The sequence below is a fragment of the Rissa tridactyla genome, chromosome 5 (genome assembly GCF_028500815.1).
Source record: "Rissa tridactyla isolate bRisTri1 chromosome 5, bRisTri1.patW.cur.20221130, whole genome shotgun sequence".
In the NCBI taxonomy this organism is placed as follows: Eukaryota; Metazoa; Chordata; class Aves; order Charadriiformes; family Laridae; genus Rissa; species Rissa tridactyla.
Genome location: NC_071470.1, coordinates 40262741 through 40289247, shown reverse-complemented (window position 1 = coordinate 40289247; position 26507 = coordinate 40262741). Strand labels below are relative to the sequence as shown.

At 44.2% G+C, this 26507-nt stretch overlaps 1 protein-coding gene across 6 annotated transcripts in view; it reads right to left on the bottom strand.

Moving 5' to 3' along the window:
- The window catches only part of EXOC6B (exocyst complex component 6B), a 316092-nt gene that overhangs the window by 72944 nt on the left and 216641 nt on the right, over positions 1 to 26507 (bottom strand). For all 6 annotated transcript variants that reach the window (XM_054201919.1, XM_054201916.1, XM_054201917.1 and 3 more), the window contains 2 exons: positions 12188 to 12329; positions 241 to 314 (listed from right to left, as the gene is read on the bottom strand). In XM_054201919.1, the coding sequence (XP_054057894.1) occupies positions 241 to 314; positions 12188 to 12329 (216 nt within the window). The remainder of the gene's footprint in view (positions 1 to 240; positions 315 to 12187; positions 12330 to 26507) is intronic.

Genomic DNA, 26507 nt, shown 5'->3' with positions numbered 1-26507 from the left:
CAGGCATGGCTTTCTTTCTTGCCCCCGTACCACCAGCCCTTTTCACCTCCATCATCTCCAGGACCCCAGAGTGCTCAATAAGGAGGTGGCTTCGAGCGCAGGGAGGAGGAGGGGGGGAAATATAGGTCTCTGGCGTAAATCACCGACGCCGTTTCCCCTCCTCTCCTTTTCCTTAAGACCTGATGGTCTTCAGTCACACATCTTAAAAGAAAAACAAAAAACAAAAACACAAAGACTTACTTGTCTCAAGTCGATGAAGGCCAACTGCAGCGTGTCCCCTTGGAACCCAGGCACTGGGCCGGATCTGGCAAACTCTGTGGGAAAGAAAAGAGGATAAAAAGCGCCTTTAACTAACCATGGACAGGGAGATTGGCAGACGGATGACAGGGAAGACAAGAGAGGCTGGGGGAGAGGAGGACCGCGCTTCTAAGGAGTCATGTCTCCCTCCCTTCAGCGTCTTTGTTCGCCCTTCAAAATTCGTGTCATCAAAACACCATTAATTCCACCGTCCTGACAGCAAGGAAACTGTACTAATTCGACCTGAAATTTATTCCCATGAGCCGTACTGGGCTTCAGAGTATTTGTTTTGTGAATGGACAAACAACTTGCCGAGAAGAAAGGGGGGGATGGGGGTGGAAAAGTTTTTCCTCTCAACACAATAAAATCTTCAGCTGTGAAACTCTTTTCAGTTCCGAAAGCTATTTATATTTTAGGGCGCTGAAGGAATTTTCTAATTTCACGCCTGTCACCAGGCTCCATAAGCATTCATCAAAAAAATATGCCCAGCCGCATCATTAATTATTCGGCAGCAGATTATTTGCATTATCTGGTATGGCGCACTATTGCCAGTGTACAGTCACACCAAATGGGAAGAATTGCGGCCATTATGTGGCGTATTTATTTATGTTGGATGAAGACATCTGACAAGTGAATAACATTAGCTTCTAAAGTGAAGAGAATATTTCCAAGGCCACGTTCACCTCCTTCCAGTTTAATCTGGCCAAAATTTCATACTTCAGTCATTTATTTTTCTTCTAATCCATTATTTAAACCAAATCCAAAACCATTGAGGGGGACTTGAGCAAATTCACGTTAGAGGACCTTAGCTCTTCCATGTCATTTAACAGCTTTTACTTGGTAGTGCTCATGAAGCCAACAACAGCACATACTCAAATGTGCCTTTTGAAGATACGCCTTGGGTTGATTTTGCCCAACTTCACTTAATTTTCACCTCTTTAGCTAGAAAAGTAACAGCTTTATCTCTGCTCTCCGTGCAACTTTTCATCACCGAGGGGACCTAATTTGTGAAGCCACAATTCAACATCATGAAAGACTCAAGAGGGAGCTTCTGCCTCTGGCTGAATTTTGTTGCTCCTGTAGACACTGGAGATGCTGCATGCTAAAACAAAATGTTTTCCTGAGATGCAACCGAGCGTGATGGCAGAAAGGAAGAAGGGAGGGAAAATATACACGAACCTACAGATTTTTAAGTTATGTATTGCCCATTATCACCCAACTATTCTGTTCTTTACCATACAAGAGCCCCCAAAACAGCTTCTGCAGCTCCACAAAAGCTGAGGATTAAGGAAAAAGGAAGGAGGATTTTGCCTTCTGTCTCCATGATTCCACAGAGGTACTAAAGGACAAAGCCTCTCCTGTCCTTAAACACGAAGCAGAGTCATTTCATGACAGATTGTCTTCTCCTTGAATGCTTCTCTTTCCAAAAGTTATCTCATTGTCAAGTGAATGTCACAAAAGAAGGAAAACAAATCATCACAGCCATATTTTTAAGGACTTCCTATAGCAGCCCAGTCGTATGAGCAGTCTCCGTGGCTCTAATGAGAACATACTAATGAATTAGACATCGGGACTCAGCCCTGTTCCTCAACTGCGTCATTTCTGGAAACCAAAGAGGGATCATGTGTCAGCTTTCCGGCTCCACCTTCCATTAAAATCTTGGGATGGGTAACATCCTTCAGCACAGACACAGGTACCTCCAGGCGCACAGCAGCCAGGTTTCAGACATCCACAGCTTTGTTTTTTAATATTTTCAGATGTCAGAGGAGCTCTAAGATTGAAACGATCACTCATCTTTGCAGTGATCACTCAAGTGACAACTCCTGCAGGACAATAGCAAACATGGCTGTAAAACCATTATTTTTATCCAACGTTAATACTAGAAACGAATAATAAAAAATAAAAAGAGAAAGTATGTACATGACTGTTCACATTTAGATTTTGGATAGGAAAAGCATAAATCAAAGCCAGAAGAAACCACCCATCGTTGTGCCTATGGACTTTGCCACATTTGCCCAGGACAAGACTGGACAGAGATAGGAGCTGCTCAGTTTCTAGCCAGCTTCACTGACCAATGCTGCAATATTCAGGCTGTAAATAGTCCAAAGTGAGTTTATATTTAACCCTCAAAAACTGTTTTAATTAATTTTAACTGTAAAGGCATTTTAATGTACGTTTGCTGTAAAATTTGACTATAGCTTGCCTATGCCAGCACACACACAAGGGAGGACTAACACAAGCTTTCTGACTCTGATCTGCAAGGCATAAATCATCTTTACACATTCGCTGTACACCCCACTGTCTCATCTGGAAAAATTATCCCAAAAGCCACATCAATTCTAAACCACCCCCACTTTGGAAAAGCACGTACCTGAGAAGCTAAAAACTTTGAGATGCGAGAAACAGCGTTTGAGCATCCTCTCAAGGGATGAAACTGCCCTGGATGACTCAATGTCACAGACATCCCTGGGTTGAGGTACTCAACAAACTGTCTGAACTGCTATGTCCTACCCTCCAAGGATGGGGACACATCATGTTACTGATTATATTTGGAGAAACGCTGAAAAACAGAAACCCTGAAAGGACTGTAATGAAAGAAAATTTCTATTTTGGATTTAAGGGCTTCACAGCTGCTAGGAATCTATTTAGAAGCACAGATGGAGTTGTGAAATTTAAGATCTTCCCGAAAGCATGAATTTCAAATTCTCATGAGAAAATGCCTGTGACTGGGTCTTGAATGTTTTCACAAGACTCGTGAATTTATCACTACTGTCATCTGCTCACCAGCAACCCAAGACAGATTTCATCCCAAGACATGGCGGCTAGTTAGCAGCTCACCTTTAGCAGTCTCTTACTAAGGAACCGTCTGAGAGGAAGGCTGTGAGAGTTATGGAGTGACACCATCCTTTAACGCTGCACAGTACAACAACGGTAGCGCACTGAACCAACATTTCCTTGAACAGTAATTCTCATCAATACAACAGATTGCAGTCTCTATTGCATTAACAATGCACTTGACATTCAAGAAGTGAAAGGGCATATGAGACCATATTATTTGTATTACAGAAGAAATGAGAGCAAGAATACAGCTCAGACACCAGAAGAAAGCTGCTACAGCACTTGGCTGTAAGAAGCCCGAAGAGTAATGAATGCAATGCTTCACCCCACGGTTGTTATAAAAATAGCCGTACCTTCTGTAATCGTAGGTCACATTTTACATACCAATGCCACAAACCTATTTTGAAGGAGGAATGAACAAAGTCTTAAAGAAAAAAAGAAACAAAGAGGAGAACAGAGCTTTAGAGGAAAGACACAGCCAGTTCTTCTTGGTTTTAATCTCTTCAACCAGATTTCAGGATAATTTTCTCGGAACAACCAAGCACAGTGCTGGCCTCAGTACTGTCGGATTCGTTTATTGTACTGTCTCCACTACCAAGGCAAGTGGCAAACATAGCAAGCCACCTACAGTACAGCCCCTTGAGCAGAAAATCACAAGAGAATAGAGCAGATCAGTATGCGGCTGTTTGTACAAAGCATTTAGCCAGGCTAAAGGTTTGAGAGACTTGTGTTCAGGCCAAAAAAGTAATGTCTTTGCAAGGTCTACAGGCTTGGGCCACCCAGGGCAGGTCACAGGGGGACTCTAACCTCTCTTCCAAAACATTTCACTGATGAAAGAATCAAGGAACAGGAACCGTTAAGCCCTTTACAATGAACAAAGAATAAAGAGTTCAAACGTACACCAGAAAAGAGACATCCACTGTAAATTAATTATACAGAACGGGGGAATCTCTTTTTGTATACTGTACACGGCTATGCGCACAGGGACAGAGTCTTACATGTATTGTGTGGTTCAAATAAACACAGCTGGCGACTTCATTCCTCAAAAACGTCATTTTGAGGGTAAGATTTTCTCTGAATTACATGACACCACCAGAATTCATGACAGCAGACCTGCAGGATCGAGGTTAGAGTAGCTCCTGGCAAGGGGAACCTGGACAATCTGCTTATGGTTGCATCAGTTATGAACAGGATTTTGCATTTGGGGAAACAAACATCTCAGCATTTCTCAGTGACGAACGTAGGTCTCAAAGTCATCTTTCTGAGACAAACCCTTGGAAGACTATTTCAGAAAAGCCAAGTGACAGGACCTCCTGCACCTTACCCAGAGGCACAAAATGACACCTTGAGGACACTCAAGCTGAAGAACAAATCTCTGCATGGACTCTGGAGAAGCTTGCAAAGGGAAAAAAGGGTGAGAAATGATGGGTGGGAATTGAGGCAAGAGGAACAGAGAGAAGATCACGATTTTCATACTGAGCTTATACACACACCATTCTCACACAGCCCTGCTGTGAAGCTGTTCCCTGTTAAAGGCCAAATTATCAAAGCTCATCCCCATCTGGGGTATTCTAGAGAGCTGTGGGGAGAGGGAGGAGTTATCCAAAATATACCGAACTGGGTCAGATTACATAAAAATTTCTACCTCTCTCTTGTCATTTGATGAGATGACAAAGATGAGCCTGGAGCCCTGTTACTGTGTAGAGACGAGTGGTCCCACGGGCCATGATGGTCTGCAGACAGGGCTGAGGAGCATCCACAGCCCCAGGGAGGAACTCCTCACTGATGGACCACTAAACATTTCCAAGTAGAAGAAAAGAAAGCTCTTCAGAATAAGTTGCCCAAGGCCTGTGCTAAGAAATTTGGTCCCTGACAATCTGTAGGAGAGGTCTACAGAATCAAGTTACAGATCTATGCATGTAACCAAACCCAAAACCCAAGATGTACAGTGGATGTCTCATAGCAGATGTGAAGGTCTCAGCTCCATTAAAATACTAATATTAGGAAAAGTGGAATGTGCACATCTCACCATTAGCTTGTTTGAGCTGCAAAGGTTGCCAAGCCTCAATAGTGTGTGTTCATGATGGGTGGGGAAGGGCAGGTGGGTGCAGAGCTGAGTAACTATGCACTGTTAAAATTGTTTAAACAAAATCAGATGTGGACGGAGGCTTCTTCTCTTCCTAGACTTGCAAAGGACTAGAAGAATGGATAAATAAATATCAGTGGGTATCCTGGTAACAAAGGAGAACACAGGAAGGTGTTGCAGATGGAGGATATCCAAAATGTTGTAGCAGAGGTTGGAGACAAAAGGACAGGAGAGGCTGAGAGGACACCATGGGATTAGCAAGAAGTTTACAACGGAGACAGAGGAGAAGGAAAATAGAGAAATACTAAAGCTACAATGCTGAAGGAGACCAGGTGATGGATTATAGGACAGATGAAGGGTGAATATAAGGCAAAAATCGGCTGATGGTTAGAGATGGCAGAGGCAAGCAGGAGGTCTCAATTCAGGGGCAATGTATAATGGAAGAACATTTCTCTCTGACATCATGCAAACTCCCAGGATTTGCCTGAGTCAGACTTGCAAAAGCCACTTAAGTACTACGCCAAAGTAGAGAGCATTGTCCCGATACATCCTATCAGCATCTAAACAAAAAGGACACGTTTTTGATAGCTCATTGAAGGGGAGTCATGCGCTTCTCCTCCATGCATATTTATATGCACTAATTCATCAGGCATCATTTCCTTTGCCGCTGCAAGTACTTTGCAACCTCTAAGAAAGGTCAGCTGAGGGAAATGAAGGAAGCACTAAATAAATTAATGATATGCCCAGGGGAACAAATTCAGGGAGAAATAAGGGAGGATAAATCTAAGTGTAGGAAAGTGGCACAGCAGCTGTGGACCGGAGGCTCCCACTTCCATGCCCTCTGTCACTCGGTGCACCAATAATTTACCCTTCCCGTTTCAGAAAGCACGTACAGCAGTGCTTGGAAGACAGCTCTGCTGTCAATACAAATCACCCCACTCCATTTCAACAGCGGGAAAACGCAAAGTTTTGCTTCCTAAGGAGGGCTGAGTTTTGACTGGTGAAGACATGGGAGGGAAGGAAGTGATCCGCTCCCCTCATCCTCTGAGGGAACAGTGCAGGTCACCATCATGGTGAGCAACAGGCAGGCCTGGGCAAAGCATGGGGCAAACAAGGGGTCTGCAAGTTCCCAGGGATGAGATGAACTACTTGCTCACATGGGCATCAGGACCTGCTTGCTCCACAACATAAAGGCGTTCTTTCAAGCCATCCATGCAGGCTGCTCATGCAAACTGTGCTCAACCTTTGACAGTCCAGGACGTCAATGGCACTTTAATCAACAGGTAGCAACTTTCTAAGCTGCCAAAATCTGTTATTTGGTTCAGTCACGTGCTCGTACACTAAATACACCTGCACACTCTTGAAGCTCAGCACCCTTTTGCTTTTTTTCTTGCTGCTCAGCCCCATTCCAGGTTGTGATGTTTCGGGATGCAGTACCAATGCATGACCCCAAGCCAGTCATATGGAGGAAACTCAAGGGAAGGAGCTGTGTTTATTCCTGACATGCACAACAAAGCGTTATCAAGTGCTACAATGAGCTGCAATTTGGGCAAGAAAATACGGGGAAGGAAAGCAGCCTTGCCATGGAGCAGAGCATGCCTAGAGCGGGCCATGGAGAAGACCTCTGTGAGACTTTGTCTCAGACCTCCTAGCAGCGGGAGGCAAAGGAACAGCAGTCCCAGCCCATGGTGAAGGAGTTGTGCCGCAGTGAGTGCCCCAGGGCACAGCAGGCGCCAGAGCCAGAACAGGTGGAAGATGGCCAATTTTCCAAACGAGGGCTTGGCTCCAAAACAAAGATTGGAAACCCCCGGCTTAGAGGACATTGCCTTCAGGCACTGCAAGACAGATGGGAAACTAACCCGCTACCTGGCGTGCCTCTTCCCTGCTGCTCCATCAGCTTCTTCCGCCATCCATGTACCATCATTGACCACCATCATCCCAGCCTGCAAACTCCTACAACTCCCATATTGCAGCATAGGGAGTTCCTACCAACCATCTGAATCACAGCCGTAGTCCTTTCACACCATCACAACCCAGGACACACATGATGTAGCTTTGTTTTTCATCATGCGCTAATATAGGTCCTCCTCCCTGGCTCTCACCACGGGTAAGGAGCTCACACGCACACGGCTACCACCACATCAGCCAGCACAGAACCACCAGCTGCAGTAACACAACCCTACGTGCAAGCCCTGTATCTCAGGAGGATCTGCAGCCTTAATTTCTTTTAAACACGGATCTTTCCTTTTTAACCACACATCTGAGTAGCAGAGAGGCACCTGAATGAGGCTGTGAGCCATTATATAATAAAAAAAAATAAGTCTGCTCAAACCTTTTCCTCCATTCATTGCAATGTCTCCTTTTCGCCCCCAAAATACAAGCTTTTGCTGGTGCATTGCAGCAGGATGGATACCAGCAAGCACTCAGTGCAATGATCTAAAATCAGGGAGTTTGTCCTCGAAAACGCCGTGCTCACCTCCAGTGCTGCACATGCTAACCCCTGAGAGGCTGCAGGTTGGAAGAACATCAGGCAGCTGTTTGCACAGTGCAAACAGCCTGTGCTCAAGGGAGAGGAGTCCTCTGGCATGGTGGGCAAACCCTGGCGTCTTGCACAAACAACGGGATTTCCGCGTGAGAAAATCCTCAGAGCCAGATAACGCGGCCAAGAAGGAGGTGGTGAATGGCTGCGCCGGGACCCGTATCGGTACATTTTGGCACGCTTGCTGTTGGGCTGGAGGACTCCTCAAACCGGCAGAGACATCTGTGTTTCTTATTGACTGCCCCCAGGAGTGGGCTGACCAAAAAATTGGGAGTTGAATGAAATTTTAAATATAATTTTTACGGCACTTTTAATTTCTCATAAAGCAGCAGTTAAAAGACTTTAGAGATTATGGAACTGCTTATTTTATGATCTAAGTATTGTAAAAACAATCTGCCTCAACCACTGCTGGAACTGGTTACGTAGATGGGAAACACTTTTGTAGGAGCAAGAGCAGCCCCTTTTCTTTCTGCTTTTTCGGTCGTAATCTCCAAATCTGGGTTGTTACATTTGATTCCCACTACCTCTGAGGTACAGAAGATATGGGGGAAAAAAAAAAAAAAATATATATATATATACCAGCACCAGGAGGTCCAAAAAAGAGCAAAGCAGGGAACTGGGTTACAAGCAATTACAAAAAGCACGCTGCATGTGCTGTTAAATCTTGGGCTACAGATGTATTGTGTAAGACAGCAAACCCATTTTAAAAGGCAAATGCCTATCCTGAAAAAAGCATCACCTCCTCTATTTACAGGTTCACAGAAATATTTGTGTTAAGCATTTTTTTTCCCTCTTCAGAGTTGGTTTTTTTTTTTTCCTCTTTTCAAGTTGGCTTGTTGGGCTGGAGCCAGAACTCACTCCTAAATTGAGACATAATTAGACATGTCCTACTGTGTCTTTCTGGGCAATTCATTCAACCTCTATGTCTTATTTCACTTCAGGTTTAAATAAAGAGGTGAGAGAATCTCTCTTGACTGCATAAAGAGAGATATGCAAAGCCAAGCAGTAAGAACAAGAGTTACAACTAATACCTGGCCAGCGACAGACGTTTTAAAAACTACTTTTGCCATTCCCTGGACGTCAGCCGTGCCATCCATGCACACGCATTGCTGTAAAGCCGCACCAAAAGACTTTCAAACCTCTAACACACATCTTGGGAAACAGCTTTTTGCTGGGAAAAAAAGAGGACATCCACCTCAACATGCAGGACTGGTACCTTACGTCTCCTTGAGGGCTTTTGTCCAGCCGGAGGTTCCAGCACCACAGTTTCACCGGGGGGATAACGCCACAGGAAAATAGCTCGCATTTTTCCCAGGTTCCTCACATCACAGCCAGCCTAATAGGACTTTTACAACTTTGCAGCTCTACTCTTTCTTGCCTCTTTTGCACCAAAAATGCTGCTGACGTATACAGGACTATTCATAAGACCAAGAGATGCAAGATTTGGCTTTTAATGTATATTTAATTTACTATTTCTCCCCAGTCCTCTGAAAGCTTTCTTTTTCAAGGTCATAAAATTAATAAACTGTATATTCAGTGCTTTGAACATGCAAAACAAGCAAGTTTTGAGGGAGGGGGCGTTCATAGTGCAGGTAAGGGATCCCATCATAACCTCGTGCTTCTCCCGAGCACCGTCCAGGCTTGCACGTGCCTGGCGCCAAACTTTAGCCTGATGCAATGGTTCATGCAGCTGTTCCTTTTTTATGCTGATGGGACAGCAAATTATTTATAAATCAGGAAACATTTTATGAACCCACAAGTCTGGAGAATTAATTTACTGGTGTCTTGTTTTAAGTCTAAGCTGTCATCTTTTTCACCTCTACAATTGTTATCTATTGTGTATATAAACACATTTTCTTGTAATGTGCATTATATCTACTCTGATATAGAGCAAATTATCTACCCACCTTCAAACCACGCTTAACATACAACTAAGTCCTTTCATTAATTTGCCTCACTACTCTCTTAACCAGCTTATACCTTTGGCATTCACAAGAGACTTAAACAAAAGCCTAATAAACTCCAGGACTGAAACTCCGAAGCCCCACTCCCACATCACAGAACTCACTGGAAGTGCTCCAAACAGCTATAAAGTCCTATTTTAATATTGTAAGTACATGATAAAGCTGCTAAACTAGTAAGGCTTGGGGGTCTAGGGAGAGAAAGAGGGCTGGAGGCAGAAACATAAAGTCAAATATGCAACTGGTATAATAAGGATGCTGAGATTCGCACCTGCGCTTTCAGGTAACAGACAAAAAAAGCCAACCAAACAAAACCCTTGCAAATTTGAACATATTTTCTGAATATACCAGTTCACTCTTGGGACTGGCTTTTCCTAACATTAAAATCTTGATGCTTGCATTGCTTCTCAAAAATAGAACTAAAATTATTCCCAGAGTCAGCAAAGCCACCAGACAAACCCACAGGGACGAGGGAACACATTTTTGCTGCCAAAAAGGAAGAAAAAGACTTTGTCTGGGTTTACCATTCTGGGGGTTGACATTGATGGATAGGAAAGTTACAGCACCGGCATCCGTCTCCATTCCTTTGCCCGCAACAGCATCTCGGGCTGGGGCTGGGGGGAACAGGTCACCTGCCCCGCTGTTCAGGTTGGCGTCACCTGCTCTTGAATGTCTGAGTGTTCCTGGTTTTGTCTCACAAAACAATTGGAATTTAAGGAATTGTGCTTTTAAACCTGATATTAAATGTCATCTGTTTTACTTAGCATTGAGGGCTTTTAGGGAAGAGATGCTGCCTAGTGACCCACGTTACCGATGGGATGGAAAACTGCAGGGTTACGAGTCTGCAGACAAAATAAAACAAAGGCAACTATTATTAATGACAAATCTTCCCTATTATTCTTAGCAACACTGCCTGTCCCTCTGTGGACACTGACTGGGAACACAGCTGCTACCACAGTGCAGCCCCGACACACTGGTGGGACACAAATTAGCCAGACTTTAAGGGTGAAGGTGCTTCTGAAAGAAAAATAAGGTATTGCTGCATTATGATATACAATGTAGCTGCAAATGTTAGATATGATTCATTAAGCAGGGATCCTTCTCCCACAGCTACTCATCTGAGAGTGCTGGGAATTAGCAAAAGGATATTAAAAAATTAAAAAATACCCCCTTGTAAACACCAAAAATCTTACTAGGTGATCTTTCTCAAAAATAAATTTAACCTCATTATTGGCGGGTGAAGCTGAACTAAAACACAATCAGCAAAACATTTTATAAAGGGTGGAAGAATATCCTTTGATAGTGTAAGTGCCAGACGATTATGAAACCAACACAACTGACTTCATTGAGTTATCTGAGATAGGAAAAGCAAACTCACAGCTATTTAAGCTCCGACACCATTTACATTGAGACCAGCAACTATTTTGCTGCAGCTTTAATGGCAGACACATGGGGCCAAACTGCATTTCAGAAGACTGTGCAGTAAATGGGTTTATCATGTTCTAAACAAGACACATCCCAATCTTCTCATCAGCCAAGAAATCCAAAACCGCAGGTATTTTGAAAAAAAAACCTTCCCCAAAATACTTCATCCTTTCTGGAACTAAAAGATTTCCTGAACTCTTTATCAGCCCTATCAAGCTCTGCATTTTCCATAACCACAGTTGTTAATCCTTCCCAACATTAATCCCAATAATAAATCCATCCCCATCATAAGGGAGAGAGGTTCCTGTAGAGAAGCATGTTCATCCTGCTTTAACTTCAATTATAAAAATAGGAGGAAAAAAAAGCATTTTGTCAGTTTGTGCTGTATTTTCTTAACCCTTCTGTTGAGCAGGATAACAAGCAACTTGAGGGAAACCTTAGGATTTCAGAGCTAATTCAGGTGTAAACTGGATGAACCAAAATAAGCAGGGTTGAGAGCAAAGCCATGGTGCTGTCACCGTGATTCTCCACGGACACCTCTGAATAGATGTAGTTATTTTGTTGGAAGACATCTCTTTTCCATAATGGTAAGTTTGCAAAAAGGGTTTGCTTTGAGAAAAAACTCCCTGCAGCAGATAGAGAAGACAAACAGCTGAGGTCAGGAGAGGACCAGAACTTCTTAAGAACATAAGCCAGTTATTGTTTTCAGAAACAGTCATAAGTAAACTGATTTTTGTTAGCCCTCCTCATGTTTTACCCACTCTAATCCCTCCTATTTTTAAAATACTCCATCTCAAAAAGCAGGGATGGTCTGGAAAGCATCAAGGCGGCATTAAAGAGAAAAAACAAGAGTAAAGCTTTGATCTCTTAGAATTTGCTGGGCTTCTTCTGTCCTGAAGATATTTTCAATTGTCATCATGGATAGTTCCAGAGAGCTTTGCAGGCGTTCACCAGTCCCAAATACTTGGCATCACTAAAAGTCCTGGCTTGGGTCCTGACATACAAACCGGCAAAGCAAAACGAGATGATTTTGCATCTTACGTTCACACTCCTCCACGTCCAGGTTGAACTGCTGCAAGGCGCCCAGCGTCAGCTGCCGCACTTCAGCTTCCAGCAGCAGCTGCATCAGTGAGGTGGAGAGGTGTTTGCATGCTGACATGCAAGCTGTCTGTGCCACCTTCCCCTGCAAGAGAAAAGGGAGATTTATTAAGGCTGTTTAGTGCAAAATGAAAGAGGAACTTCTTTAGACCAGGACCCACCAGTCCAGCCTCTTTAATATGTCCCATCTGCTATGGGACCTTCACATAGTGCTCAATCTCGCAACCACTGCCTTTAAAAAAATTAGACCTTGTCAGGTGCAGACTGCCTGGAAGCAGCTCAAATCCAGGAGAATCTTGGGGCGTTCAAAGCTCTAAGCATCTCTCATCATCACATCCTAACATGGGCAAGAAAGACAACATGCCATATTTTTTTCAAAATCCTACATAGATTGCCTGAACTAACCTTGTTGATAGGTCAAAATAGTGCTGATGACAATTCAAAACTCCAGCCTACAACTAAACCAGCATCCATATATATTCCAAGGCAGGAATTTCAAAATCCCTTTCCAACAGCAGAGGCTCCTAGTTCAAGGTTTAGCCTTGGTGTCCTGCTACCAGGGAGTAGAGAGCTGGGGCAACACTGTTGTGACAACAGCGTCTCCAGCACATTGATGTTCTTCAGCCCACTTCCAGCACCATGCGGCACCTTCCAGATGCCAACGGGGACCAATCAGAAGGAAACATCAAGGTAAGGAGGTGACTGAAGAAGTCAGTTGTGTATATACAGATAGGATTGCTTCCCAGGGCTGGGTGGTGGGGAATGACCTCAACCACCAGGACACGTCCTGCGCCTCCTTGTCCCACAGGGAACGCGGTTATCAATGCTTGTCTTCTCCCGAGCCATCCCTAATCCGTGACGATTAAACAGGGGATCTACAGGGAGGCAGCCACAGTCAAGGCTGCCGTGCAGAAACTACATAAATCACCTGAAATGCTCACATCTATAATGAAAGCACAACCACTTACACAGTTTCGGCTATTAAGGAAACAGAAAATGTTGTCAGTAAGTATTTATTTTTAACGCATTTTCTCTGAGCTAAGCAGTTGCATTTCACTTTTGAGGAACAACTGAGATCTCAAGCTATAAGTCATGTGAAGAGTTCATAGCAAGAGGAGTTACCCTAGATAAACCTTACATTTTCTGATCAAGAAAACTGCAGGGTAGGAAAAGAGTAATTACAACAGATGATTTAATTAGCATGCTTACATTTTTGAACTGTTGAATTTAAAACAACTAATTGTCAATTTACAGAGGAAGCCCCTGCATTGGCAGAACTGAACTGTCAAGTAGGAAGCCCAGGATCCCTCTGAGGACTTCAAAAAAAGAGCAATATTAAGAAAAGGGATGATGGCAGGGGCAGGGATGGGCCACGGGACAGGAGAGGCAGCCCCAGCTGAAAGGGATATGGGTGCTGAGACACCTCCATCTCCTAAGAAAGGCCGTAAGGAGGTCACTGAGCTCAAACTTCCATGCCCTAACCTGGCTAATGCATCAGCTATCAGGAGAGCCACCATCAGAAGAGAGGGAAGCTGATAAGCACAGACATGAAGAACTGAGATCCTCCATAAAGACCTACAGATTCTTAATCCTTTTGAGACGCCACAAGGGGAAGGAGAAGACGACGACCTTTCTGAGAGCAACACATGTCTCCACCCTGGCGTTGGCTGGGTGGAATGATGCTCTTCCCTGGGAGGACCAGGCTCAGGAGCAAGCAGAGAGCACATTGCATTTAGCCAAATCCTTCAGAAAATCCAATTTGACTGACCGGAAGCATAAAAGGAAAACCAAAGCACTCGTAAGGCCATTAAACAAACTCGGACCATTTCACACACACAATGCTTAAAAAGCTACGGTTTCATTTATTCTTATTGAACTTTTTTGCATGAAAGCAGCAAGTCTCACAGATTACAGGTACCACGCCCTCAGTGAACTAAAACCAAGCATCATTTAGGGTCACTAAACATGTGGGAGCATTTTTTTCAACCTATCAAAATTTCTCCCTTATTGCCAAATGCTCAAAAGATTTCCTCCATTCCTCAATTATTGCTGTGTGCCATCCAAAATTTGCAGCAGACAAGATTTGCGTAGGTAAGATTTGTCAGATAAGATTTGCACGGGTCTGCAACACATATTAAATCCATAAAGATGGGGAAATCCTCTGGCACAAGAGCACAGACTCGCACAAACCCACTGGCTGCACAGAACCCACTGCACGGAACGATTCTGATGTCTGCATGTGTAATCCCATGATAACATTTCTATATAATTGTGCTACCATGAAAAGAGCTTCATCAGGAGATTATGTTTTCAAATGCACACAAAAGACTTTAACACGCTTTCTTGCAAATAAGGAGTGGCTTAGGACACCTTGCAGATTTTTACAAGCGTTTTACAAATTGTATTTAAACTGGGATTAAAGTGAGGGTTTACGTGGTGTTTCAAAGTATCGCAAGTTTCACTACCGTGGCAGGGAGAGATGAGCAAATGTTTGATGCATGTGCTGGGAAGTGTTCTTACCAGCTTTGCAAAGTTGTTCTGGATCTTCAGGCTATATTCATCTTCAGCAGGAGGGGAAAAAAAAAATCATTTTTTATTTTAAAAGAAAAGAGCAGACTCATGCATTACAGGGCAGGGTACTTCATTCTCCGCTGTTCGCTGCCGTTCCCAGGCTCCAGGAGCATTCATTACTCACCTCCAAACAAACACCTTCACTAAAATTAAGATGAAGAATAGCAACCATAAAGTTTAGCAGACCCCTGGGTTTTTTTTGCTTTTCATCATTTACGTGTGCCCCTCTGACACATTTGGTTATTTAAAACACCGCTTGTGCCATTTCCTCCTCCCTGACAGCAGTGGGAAGCGTGCTGCTACCCAACTGTGATTTTTCTTCATTACTTTGAACAGACACTTGAGTTTTTGCTATGACTGGGTAGTTTTGATTTGTTTCTGAGCAGAAGACCCAGATGGAAGCAGAGGATGAGAAAGCAAAGCTCTGCAGCCATGCCCTGGGACACTCCCCACATGCTGGGCATGGGGCGCAGGGCTCCTCACCCTTCTTGGAAGAACATGAGAAAATTCCAACGAGTAGCTCATGCTTGCACATCAGCAGGAGTTTGCATAGAGGGTTGCAACCCTTGGAGAAGCCTTGGAGACACTCAACCCCAGGTGAAGTCAGAAGGAAAACCCCCATGAGGGTTTTCTGCCCCACTGAAAAAATTTAAGAGGAACAACGTTCTTGCACACGAAACAAGGGTCAGATCAGCATGTGCGGAGGTACCTAAAGGGTTACCTACACCTGCAACAGCTGCAACAAACACGCCTGCCCCAGTGCACGCATTCCTTCGGCCAGCCAGACTTGCCCGAATAAAGAGTGAATGACAAGCGACACCGGGAGGGCGTGAAGAAGAGCAAATAATTGAGATGAAATGTCAAGTTACTAAGCCGAACGCGACGAAGATGGGATGGAAAAAGTAATTTAATTATCAGTGTTTGACAGCACAACAACTCTGCTCAGTCTTTGCTGTGAAAGTGGGGTATAAGTGGTACTTTAGGACATTCTTTGCAAGTATTTTCTACCGCAGCTCATTGCAGAGATGATAAAAGGGATCCAACCGACAAGCCCAGGAACAGTTTCTGGATCAGCCTTGCCCCCTCCTTCCTTTCTCACACAGGATTTTGCCAGGACCAAAACTTTTTTCAGGTGCAAATATGCACTGCACCTTTGAAGACGCTGAAGCTGAATCTTCTCATGCCAGCTGAGAACCCAATTTTTTATTTCCATTATTCTTAGAGTTTAAATACCTAAAAAACATTCTGCTTTAAAAAAAGATTCAGTTTTTCATCTTAAATTTAAGAACGTACAGTTGCCTGACAGTTTAAATACAATGTTACTGGATGAAGGACAAAAGTATACACCTGTATTTTTTTCCATCTTTCAAGTATTAATCTATTTTTCCTTGTATTTACTATTAGAGGGCTCGGAGGTGCCACAGGGGTTTAAATCATTGTGCTAAATGTCTGGCTAGAGAAAAGAAGGTACCACCAGGGACGACCAGCATCTCACTCCCTGGGCACAAAGATTTAAAACCCTTGCAGAATTTATGTTTTTCGCTCTTATAAATAAAACTGAACCTAATCCTTTTCTGCCTCACTCCCACACTCAGCACAACAGATGCCCACTTACAGCAGCTCCTTATAAGATCAGCAAAGACTTAGGAACATCAATTTTTAGACTATTTCCCCAGAAATACAGTGCAATATCTGCTTGATAAGCAGCTGTTGTTGACAGGAAAAAAAAAATAGCGCCAGGACACTGATGTATCACTACTAATAAGCTGCTGCTGCAAGTGAAGAAGGCTGTTCGTATTCACACTTGGGATGGTTTGGATTGCGTGCTGGCAGATATCAAGTACATCCTCATAATACAATGTGCCCGTCTTGGCTCTTTGGCATTGATTTACCATTGAGGTTGACTTCATAGTGCTATTTTTGCCCCCCCGCCCCGGTTCATTTTTCAGCTTTCCCACAGTGCTGTGAGAAAGAGTCTCCGCTTGCCCTGGGGTGCCCACCTGGCTCACCAACACTCAGAGCTGAGCCTGTGATGGATGTGTTTTCCACCAGCCTCACCTCCCTCCTGAAATCATTAACTGCACCACCCACGGCAACAGTGTCAGGACATGTGCCTTGGCATGGAGATTGAGTTGGATGCCTCCAAGATGTCATCCCTAGACACCACTGCTCCTAGAAAACCCCGTGGTTCAGAGGAGCTGCTGCGCTCAGCTGGGACGGCTTAGACCTTGTGCTAATTACCCTGACGATTTCTGCGAGCGCGTGGCGGAACCAGTGGCACTCCCAAAGGCTCTCCCTGTGCCAGCGTCCTGAGAAATCACAGTGTTACATCCTGATCCTGCTCCCCAGCACAGCTCCAAACCAGCTCGGTCTCTGCCTGTATTTCAGAAATGTCTGAAATTTGGAGAGAAAGGCAAAGGAGGAGGAATGCAACCATGACCTGAGCTGTCTGCAGAGAAGGGGGAAAACAAACACTTTAAAGTCACCATTAGCTTATTTACCAACTTGAAAGAAAAATGAAAAGCTTAAGATCTCATGAAGCAATTCCAGGAATACCTCTATAGTATCACTCGTTTATTCAAGACTTTTGCAAACCTCATTAAAAATGAACTGGATTTGCATCAGGGAGAATGAGGGTCACAGGTGAAAACTGACAGAGCTCAGCCACCCCCACCAAGCTCCAGCATGGTCCAACGTTCAGTGAAATAAAGCAATCCTAGTGTATCATCAGAGCAAAAGCCATGGGGTTTTCTTTTGAGGCTCAAATCAGTTTGTAATTTTATTTCTGGCAATGAAACCCTCTGTCCATGGCCCTTGATGCAACCTCTTTGCAGCTGAGGTTTCCACAATACCTCTCAAGGTGATGATGCTCTCCCTGTCCCACCAAGGCTTCCTCTGGGCACAACGGGGTAGGACATCTAGAGAGATTCCTTGTGGCCATGCCAACCAGTGAAAGGGCAGAGCCAAACCTCTGAACCTGTCCCAAAGATACAACCAAGGGGCACCCACTGGAGCATATCTCCATGGGTTACTCCCCATGGACCCCATCAAGTCAATCACACTTCAGGAGATCAGCCATGAAATCATCTCTTTTCATCTGTATTTCATCCTTGGGCAGCAGACTGAAGCCTCTGGGTTCCCAGGAGGATGGACAGCCACCGCGGGGAAGGTCAGCATGGAGGCTACAGAGCCAGCACTGCTCACGGTAGCGCATTTGTTTGAAAATAGCAAATATGTTAACAATTAGGGAAAGGAAACGCTGAAAGCTGCCTTGTTAATTAAGGAACTTGCTATCAAAGGACTCATTAAAAGCTACTGAAACGGAATGGTTGTTAAAATAAATACCCATTAATCTTAACATGCAATCAGGAACATGCTGCCACTACCCACCTCGCAGTGGGGGGAGAGGGGGCTCCTCAGCACAAACCTACCGCTGCCAGAGCCACAGTGGTGGACAAGCTGGCAAGGGCCACTGACAAGAGGGTCCCAGGAGAGACCTGAACAGGTTTTCCCAGGGGGCCCATCCCACCACCCTGCAGAAGCACCTCTGGCTTTGTCGAGGAAGAATCTGCTGATGCCTCCTGCTTTTCGTTGAGCCAAAATTAGGTGCAATGCAGTCACTGAAATGCAAACAGAATTCCTGTTGTAGCACCGAGAATGCTTCCACCAAATCACAAAAAAATTAATGCAGCATTTCCAAGAAAAACAAAGCCTGACAGGTTTCAAATGGTCTCAAGAGTTTCTAATTTTTCTTATTTTTATTATTTTGCTACCAACAGAATTTTTTTTTAATCTGCAACAAGAACTGGGTTTGATGTGATGAAATATATTTAGACATGCAAGTCCATGGGCTTCATACAACAAAGTGGGCCAAAAAACCCTGGAATTCCTCAATATTAAATGTCCACTTTTCTATAAGCACCACAAGTTGTCCCAATAATTTCCACACTGAATTTGCTGACTTTTCCAATTCCTAATGCAATATTGGTGGAATATTTTGCAGAAGATGGAAGTGCGATGCTCTAATAACAAACAATTGTTCGGCAGCATAGAACCAAGAATAATCCCTGCGGATACTTTCTGTGCAGGCATGGATGAAGACTTCAGACCCTGCAGACCCCCACACGTGATCTCCTCCTGCCCCAGATACCTCTGGACTGTCCTTGTTGCCGGCAGCACTGGAGACCCAAATCTCACTAAAACATGGGCGAAGTGAGTAAATCAGCTCTGCTGACTCTTAAGAGGAAAATTTCCTGGCTTTGCCCGTGCGATCCCAATTTGCCAGGTTCTTAACACCACCCTGATGCATTTTTAAATTGCTTTTTTAAAATAAAATAAAAAAAAGAAGATTGTTCTGCAGTCATTGAAGATGGCGAAAAACACAAAACCATTACCCAGATATATTAACGCTTCCCAAACAATGAAAACAAATGTACAATGAGTACTCTGCTTGTTTTAAGAGGTCTACTTAAAAAACAAACAAACCTCCTATTAATTGCCAGAAATCCATTTTCAATTTTGACAAAGTGAATTTTGTGAGGACTTTTGTTTGGGTTTGGGGTAGTTTGTTTTCATTTGTTTATTATTTTTTTAAAAAGCTGTGTATCTGCACTGAACATCTTGCAAATAAAAGTGAGTATATTCAAGTCAAAGAGGTCCAGAAGAACAAGTGTGAGCTCTGAGCAAAACGGATGGTCAAAAAGATGCATCCCTCTCTGTGTTGGCCAAGCCCACAGGCTGGCACAGCAATGTCCAGGGTGGTCTCCACAGATGCCCTCTCTGAAGGCAGGAGATCAGCTAGCATCAATGACCAGCTTGGCTGTACCAGCCTCTATGGGTGCATCTCTGATGGCACTGAGAGCTAATGGCACAGGGACTGTGGTCCAAAACCAAACCTTGTACCTACAGACCCGCAGGATCATAAAATCTTCATGGTTGGAAAGGACCTTTGAGATCACGGAATCACGGAATCTTCAGAGTTGGAAGGGACCTCTAGAGATCATCTAGTCCAACTCCCCTGCTAGAGCAGGATTGCCTAAAGCACATCCCTCAGGGCTGCATCCAGGCAGGTCTTGAAAGTCTCCAGAGAAGGGGACTCCACAACCTCCCTGGGCAGCCTGTTCCAGTGCTCTGTCACCCTCACTGTAAAGAAGTTTTTCCGTGTATTTGAACGGAACTTCCTATGTTCTAGCTTGTGCCCATTGCCCCTTGTCCTGTCGCTGGGAACCATTGAAAAGAGCCTGGCTCCGTCCTCCTTAAACCCACCCTTTAGATACTTGTAAACATTAATCAGGTCCCCCCTCAACCTTCTCTTCTCCAGGCTAAAGAGTCCCAGCTCTTTCAGCCTTTCCTCATAAGGGAGGTGCTCCAGTCCCATAATCATCTTGGTTGCCCTACGCTGGACTCGCTCCAGTAGTTCCCTGTCCCTCTTGAACTGGGGAGCCCAAAACTGGACACAGTACTCCAGTTGTGGCCTCACCAGTGCAGAGTAGAGGGGGAGAATGACCTCCCTCGACCTACTGGCCACAGTCTTCCCTATGCAGCCCAGGATGCCATTGGCCTTCTTGGCAACAAGGGCACACTGCTGGCTCATGGATAATTTGCTGTCTACCAGGACCCCCAGGTCCTTCTCCTCAAACTTATGAACGGAGAAGCAATGACTGCACACAGGTTTGAGGAAAGCACTTCTGATTCAGTGCACAGCTGGGACCCACTGAAATAATCAATGGCATCGCCTTCATGTCAACAGTCGCCCTTCCAACAGCCTCAACATCCATCCTGCCACTCGCAGTGAACAGGACAGGCACCTGTGCCCTGATTTACCAGGAATAAGAAAGGCCTCTTTCTCCCCAGTATCTGCCATGCCAGAAGTGACCCGATGAACAACAGTTTCTGCTTTAGGAGGGGTCTGCTCAGGATGAGCCGCAGGTGTTGCTCCCCTTTGCTCTACACCTGATTACTTGGGCTGGGAGCAGGGCAGGTTGTAGTCACCTATTGAAGAAGCTTCATTGCCATTAGCAAATCATCAGATTTAAACAGATTATCACCACCGAGGCACTGCCATGCCTTTTCTGAGTGAAACTGTGATTCTGGTCTTCCCGTGGCATCAACCATCCCTATCATGAAATAGCTTGGTTCAAGAGAGACAGCTTTCCACCACTGAAATATCTCAGGTTCACCATAATAAACCGATGAAAAGGCACTGCTTTAAGGTGTTGCAACTAATACAATTCTGTCTTGTGCAAAGACCCACTCACCTAGAAAGCTGAGGGCATCTGAAGAGCGAAAAGAGCAGTTGCTCCAACCAAGCTGGAAGACCACCATCCTCTGACTGAAGCAGGATTGCTTTCAAACTCATGCGAAAGCTGAGCACAAGCCCATGTTTAAGTGGCTGTCTTCCAGAGGTATTTAAAAAAATCGACGGGGTGTCATTTTCAGAAGTAAACATTTACCACTTATATTCTATTTTGAGCATTAAAGGGAAAACAGGCTGTCACAGATACGGCAGCAAGACAAACACATGGCAAAGCTGAACTCGCAACAGAAGCTTAGAGTCAACCAGACAAATAAAAAAGAAAAGGGGGGGAAAAAAAGCAAATACAGCAATTATCCTCACCACACAAAAAATAAACCAGGCAGTTACACTGACCACTGCAGCCCTACACAAAGCCCCTCACATTCCAATAAAAGAGGAAAAACCATAACAGTTTGGCTGTGTTGAAGATGCCCAAGGTCAACAGCTGGAGGCTATTTTGGCTGAAGCTGGTGGGAGACTCAAGGCTCTCATACAGAGCAGCACAGCAGTAATCACACTGGGGGTGACAGTCACAACCAGCTCCCACAGACAGATCTGAAATGTTATTTTTTGTTATTGTTGTTTTGGGGTTTTTTTGGGGGTCTTTAACCAAATGACAATTTGTCAAGTAACCAGCTCCGTGGCAAGGTTTTTCCTACACAGGCAAAGGGGCTTGGCACTACAAATTGCATCTACTTGCTTACAAGCACAAGCGAATACACACAACAGCAAAAGCACAACTCAAGGATTTTGCAACCATATATCATTGTGCGATCCAGGATAAGAGCATGTACAGGAACACTAGATTTTTTTTCCCTTGCTTTGATTGCACTGTCAGAGTCAAAAAAATGACATCTACTTTATAGGGTTTTTTTTAAATAGGAAAATAAACAAATAGAAGGAAGGGCAGGGGGTGCCAAAGGGAAGTACCTCGGGACACAGCTGTTATAACTGGGCACAGGGCAGTTTCTTTGAAGCCTTACAGAGGCACACACAAACACACAACCGGGCAGAGATCTTTTTGTAGATGCTCAGTAGTTTGCAGCAAAGCTTAAGCTGGGAAGCTGTTAGGGTGGGGTTTGTTGTGGTTTTTTTTGCATATGCACGTATGCAAAAAACCCCAAGGAAACAGAGGATTCCAAGATCTGCATTATTTTCCTTGCACACTATCCAAATGCATGGCAGGATATTTTTAATTAACTGCTTTTTTAAAGTCTATAGCATGAAAACAGTTGTGTGCAGAGCCTGTCTCACACAAAACGAGCAGCACCTGCATTGGAGCATCCAGCTGCTGTCTGGTCTCCTAAGATGCTTCAGAGACCTGTGCATTTCAGGTCTGGGCCCACTTCACACTGGGCATGGGTGGGAAAGCACTCCTGCCAGCCTGGGTTAGGCGTACAACCACGTTATGCTTTGAGAAACACTAGGAACTTAATGCTTTATCCGTGTTAGCCACTTGATTTAACTGCAGACGCTCTCATTAATCACGGAACCACCTGATCCCGAGTCTCCCACCACACTGGAGGTTCAGCCTGCGGCATCAAAATCTCATTCCAAATCTGATGCCTTCTGCTTTCTTTATGTGACCCTCTTTTTTAAACAATAAAAGATAAAAAACTCCCATCTACCTGCTCTCTAAATACACCACACTGTTACAAGCTGCACTGCAAATGCCTGCAGGTGCAGGGGCCAGCAGGGAGGCAGCTACCAAAACCCACACAAAACCCAAAACACATGGACAGAGCATGTCACAACAGCTCAATCTGCTTCTCCTTCCCCCAGAAGGTACCTCCACAGCATGGCCCAACACCCCTGGCCTGGCAGCAGGAAGGAACCCTAAACCAAATTGTACAAACCTGGGGCACCTGACTTGCCATGGTGGCAGTTTGGCAGCCTCCCCCCAGCACTAGATTATTATTTTTTGACATTTAAACGCATTTCAGAGCAAACACTGCAAGCAAATACGAGCAGCAGACCGAGAATTTAGATTAGATATTAGGAAGAATTACTTTACTGAAAGAGTGGTCAGGCACTGGAACAACCTGTCCAGGGAGGTGGTGGAGTCACCATCCCTGGAGGTATTTAAGAAACGTGTAGACATGGCTCTTCAGGGCATGCTCTAGTGCCCAAGATTATTGGTTTGTGGTGGGGTGTTGTGTGTGGGGTTGTGGGTGTGGAGTTTAGTTGGTGGGTGCTTTTTTTTGTGTGGTTTTTTTTTTTTTTTTATGTGGTTGGACTTGATGATCTCAAAGGTCCCTTCCAACCACTAAGATTCTGTGATTCTGTGAGAAAGGACAGTGCTGTAGATTCACTGCAACCCCAGGGAGAAGACAGTGACCCATGGAGCTGCTGGCTGGGCTTGGACAAGGCAGAGGCTTGATGCTCCTCAATTTTCTCCTCCTCCCATGCTCACCACTTGTGTCTCCACAAAGATTGTTCACCTCTGAAAAAGACACCAAGACCCCGTAACAAGAGGTGTCAAGGGAAAAACATGGTGCTCCAACAGCAGAAGCATCGCAGCCTGCAAAGGAACTAAACGCATAAATGACCTGCAGTTAATGAGGTTCTATATGCACGCAAGAAGCATGAAGTAGCCCTAATTTTTCTCGGTCCTATTTGTGCCTCCTAACGTGCAGTGAGGCTCTCTCCTGGTCCCCTTTGTCCACGGGCTGAGACTTTCCGAATTACTTGACGCAAACCAGAGCTGTGGCCCGACCATGATCGGAGCGCGCGGCTCCAAAACTGTAACGAACAAGCAAAAAAAAAAAAAAGGATATATTTCATCCTTCTTTTGTGGCTTTTATTTTCTTTTGTATTCGCTTTGGGAATAACATTCTTTCCATTGGGAAGAGCCTGATTTTCCATTAAATACAAAGCAGCTGCCATTTTGGAAACAAAAAGTTGATTAAATACAGATTTTTTTTTTTATTTTTTCCCTAACATATGAAGAGCTAGAACCATGCTTCTTTCTGCTGATTTATCAGGGCAAAGCATCTGCCAATTATGGCAGTAGGAAGACTTAAAGAGAACGGATTGAATTGCTTCATCTTTGCTATGTTAGTTTACAATTATAATTTGATGTTATAAATAAAAGGGGAAAGATATTGAGGCTTGCAGCACAGCACGCTGCACTCATCCTCACGGCGCAGCCCTCCAGCACGCTGACACCAAGGGTTTCTCACCCTTCACACACACATGGATGCTCCAGATTCCCCATTTACGTAGATTTCTGCTTGCCGAGATGCCGAAGGAAGGGTTGGCATGTTGCTGTGACGTACGGCGGCCTGTTGGAAATGCAACTAACACATGACTTAAGACCCAGATGTTGAACAGACTGGAAAAAAGGATGAGGTCAAAACAACAAAAAAACCACCACCCATTCCATTTCTACTCCGTGAGCCATCAAAGCCCAATTCGGGACATTATTTTTTCTCCAAGCTGATTACTGAGTGACCAACACGTTTACATTTTTTCCAAAATCTAAATCTTACATTACATTTCCATTTTCAATATTGAGATGTTACAGTTGAAAAACAGAAAGAAGAAAGAGATGGATGATGAAAGCTGTAGAAATTACTGTTATCTTGTTTTTCAATTAACCCATTGGGCTCTCCTTATTTATTGCCATTCATGAAACACAATGAAGAAAGACCACAATGATCACAAAAAACCCATAAGGATCTGTACTTTTAAATACTTTGCTTGCTCTCTCTTGCTATTACATCTAACCTAGGCTGCAAGATCCAGGGAGAATATATCTCTGTGTAAAGGCACCCCACGATGGTCACGAAACGGTATGTCCTTAATTGTAGCCACTTCATCCATGCCAATAGCACTCAACCATGCTCAGACATCTATCAGCTCTGAATGATGGGAATGAGCTCCTAATGTTTCTCTGTGCAACCTCAATTCAAGTGATCTCTGCACAGGGACCCTAAAGGACATTGCCCTTGAAGGCTGGGCTCCTTTAGGGCAGGTGGGTCTCCTCCCATGGGTATGTTAAGGAAGATAGTTGGGGGCTTTGGAAGCAGACGTGGTGTTCATCAATGTTCCTTTGCACATTCACAATTTAAAAGAAGCCTTACAAGATTTCAGGTTGCCAGTGGACGAAATAAGAAGAAAGCATATAATTGCAAAGTCTTGTTTTGCTTAAATTTGAGCTAAAGGGGGGAAAAAACAACCCATAACTTCGTTTAGGGTTTTTAGATGGTACACGCGAGGGCTCTGGTGCAGGAGGTGGCAGGCATGTTTGGGTTCCTTCCACAGAGGATGGATTTTCGACTGCCAAATTCCCTGTATCGCACATCTGATTCTTTGTGTATGTACGTGCATGCAAAAGTTAGCATAAAATAGCTTTATAAATCTAAGTTTGTAAAATAAAAATCAAAGCCAAACATGCCAAGGTGACTACACAAAGGGAAGTAAAACCTAGGGAAGCGTGCACACCCTGGTTTAAAGGATTTATGGGACTGGGCATTTTAGCCTCAATTAATTTTCAAAGTGCTGAAAGCAGACAAGAAACCATGTAATTACAAGATAACTTGGCTTACCCAGATTCAAGTTAACTAGCACTTTTGGGTTAATCAGAGGTCAGCCTTCTCCCCAGCCAACAAAGCTAAGGCCACTGTATTTGAATGCTTTACTTCTTGCTTTAAAGCAACCATTAGTTCCTGTTTCAACGCCTTCATTTGGTAAGTATTTGGGATTTCAGAGACACTTGGGAAGCCCAGAAAAGTAATGCACAGCCACCAGACGACAGCAAGGTGGGCAGCATGGGGCCACACAGCCATGCAAGCGCTGCTCCAGTCACCAGTCCATCTTCTCCCCACCAAGGCATCCTCATTTTAATGGCACTGTGCCCAACATTCAGGGCAAGCTGGTCCAAGCAACCCCTTAAGAGACTCAGATCATCTCTGGAGAGCAGAGAAAGCCTCCTGAGGACCATACAGGGAGGATTTGGGGCACTGCTCATGCCCTGTCTGTGTCTGCATCGCAGGCAACTTGCCTTTTTTTTTTTTTTTAATGCATGTCTATATCCACAACACCAAGAAAATTGCAAGATTAGCTGCAACTACTTCCCACCGAACATTTTAAACTCTGTTACAATTACTCCTTTTGTCCTGCTATTTTGTGCAATCAGATTTTTATTTTTAAATCTCTTTTAGACAGGCAGATTAGTGATTTATTTCCACCAATTAATACAAACTACCTAGAGAACAGAAAATTAGAGGGGTTAAAGGAAAATTGGAATCCGTTGCAGTTAAGAACAAAACCAAGAGCAGGCTAGCAAAGTCCCACCATATAAAGGGATTACTCCATTCCTGACCCTTTCCAGGGGACCTCCAGGTATTATTTTTCATTGATTTACCTTAATGAAACTAATGCACCCCTCTCCAT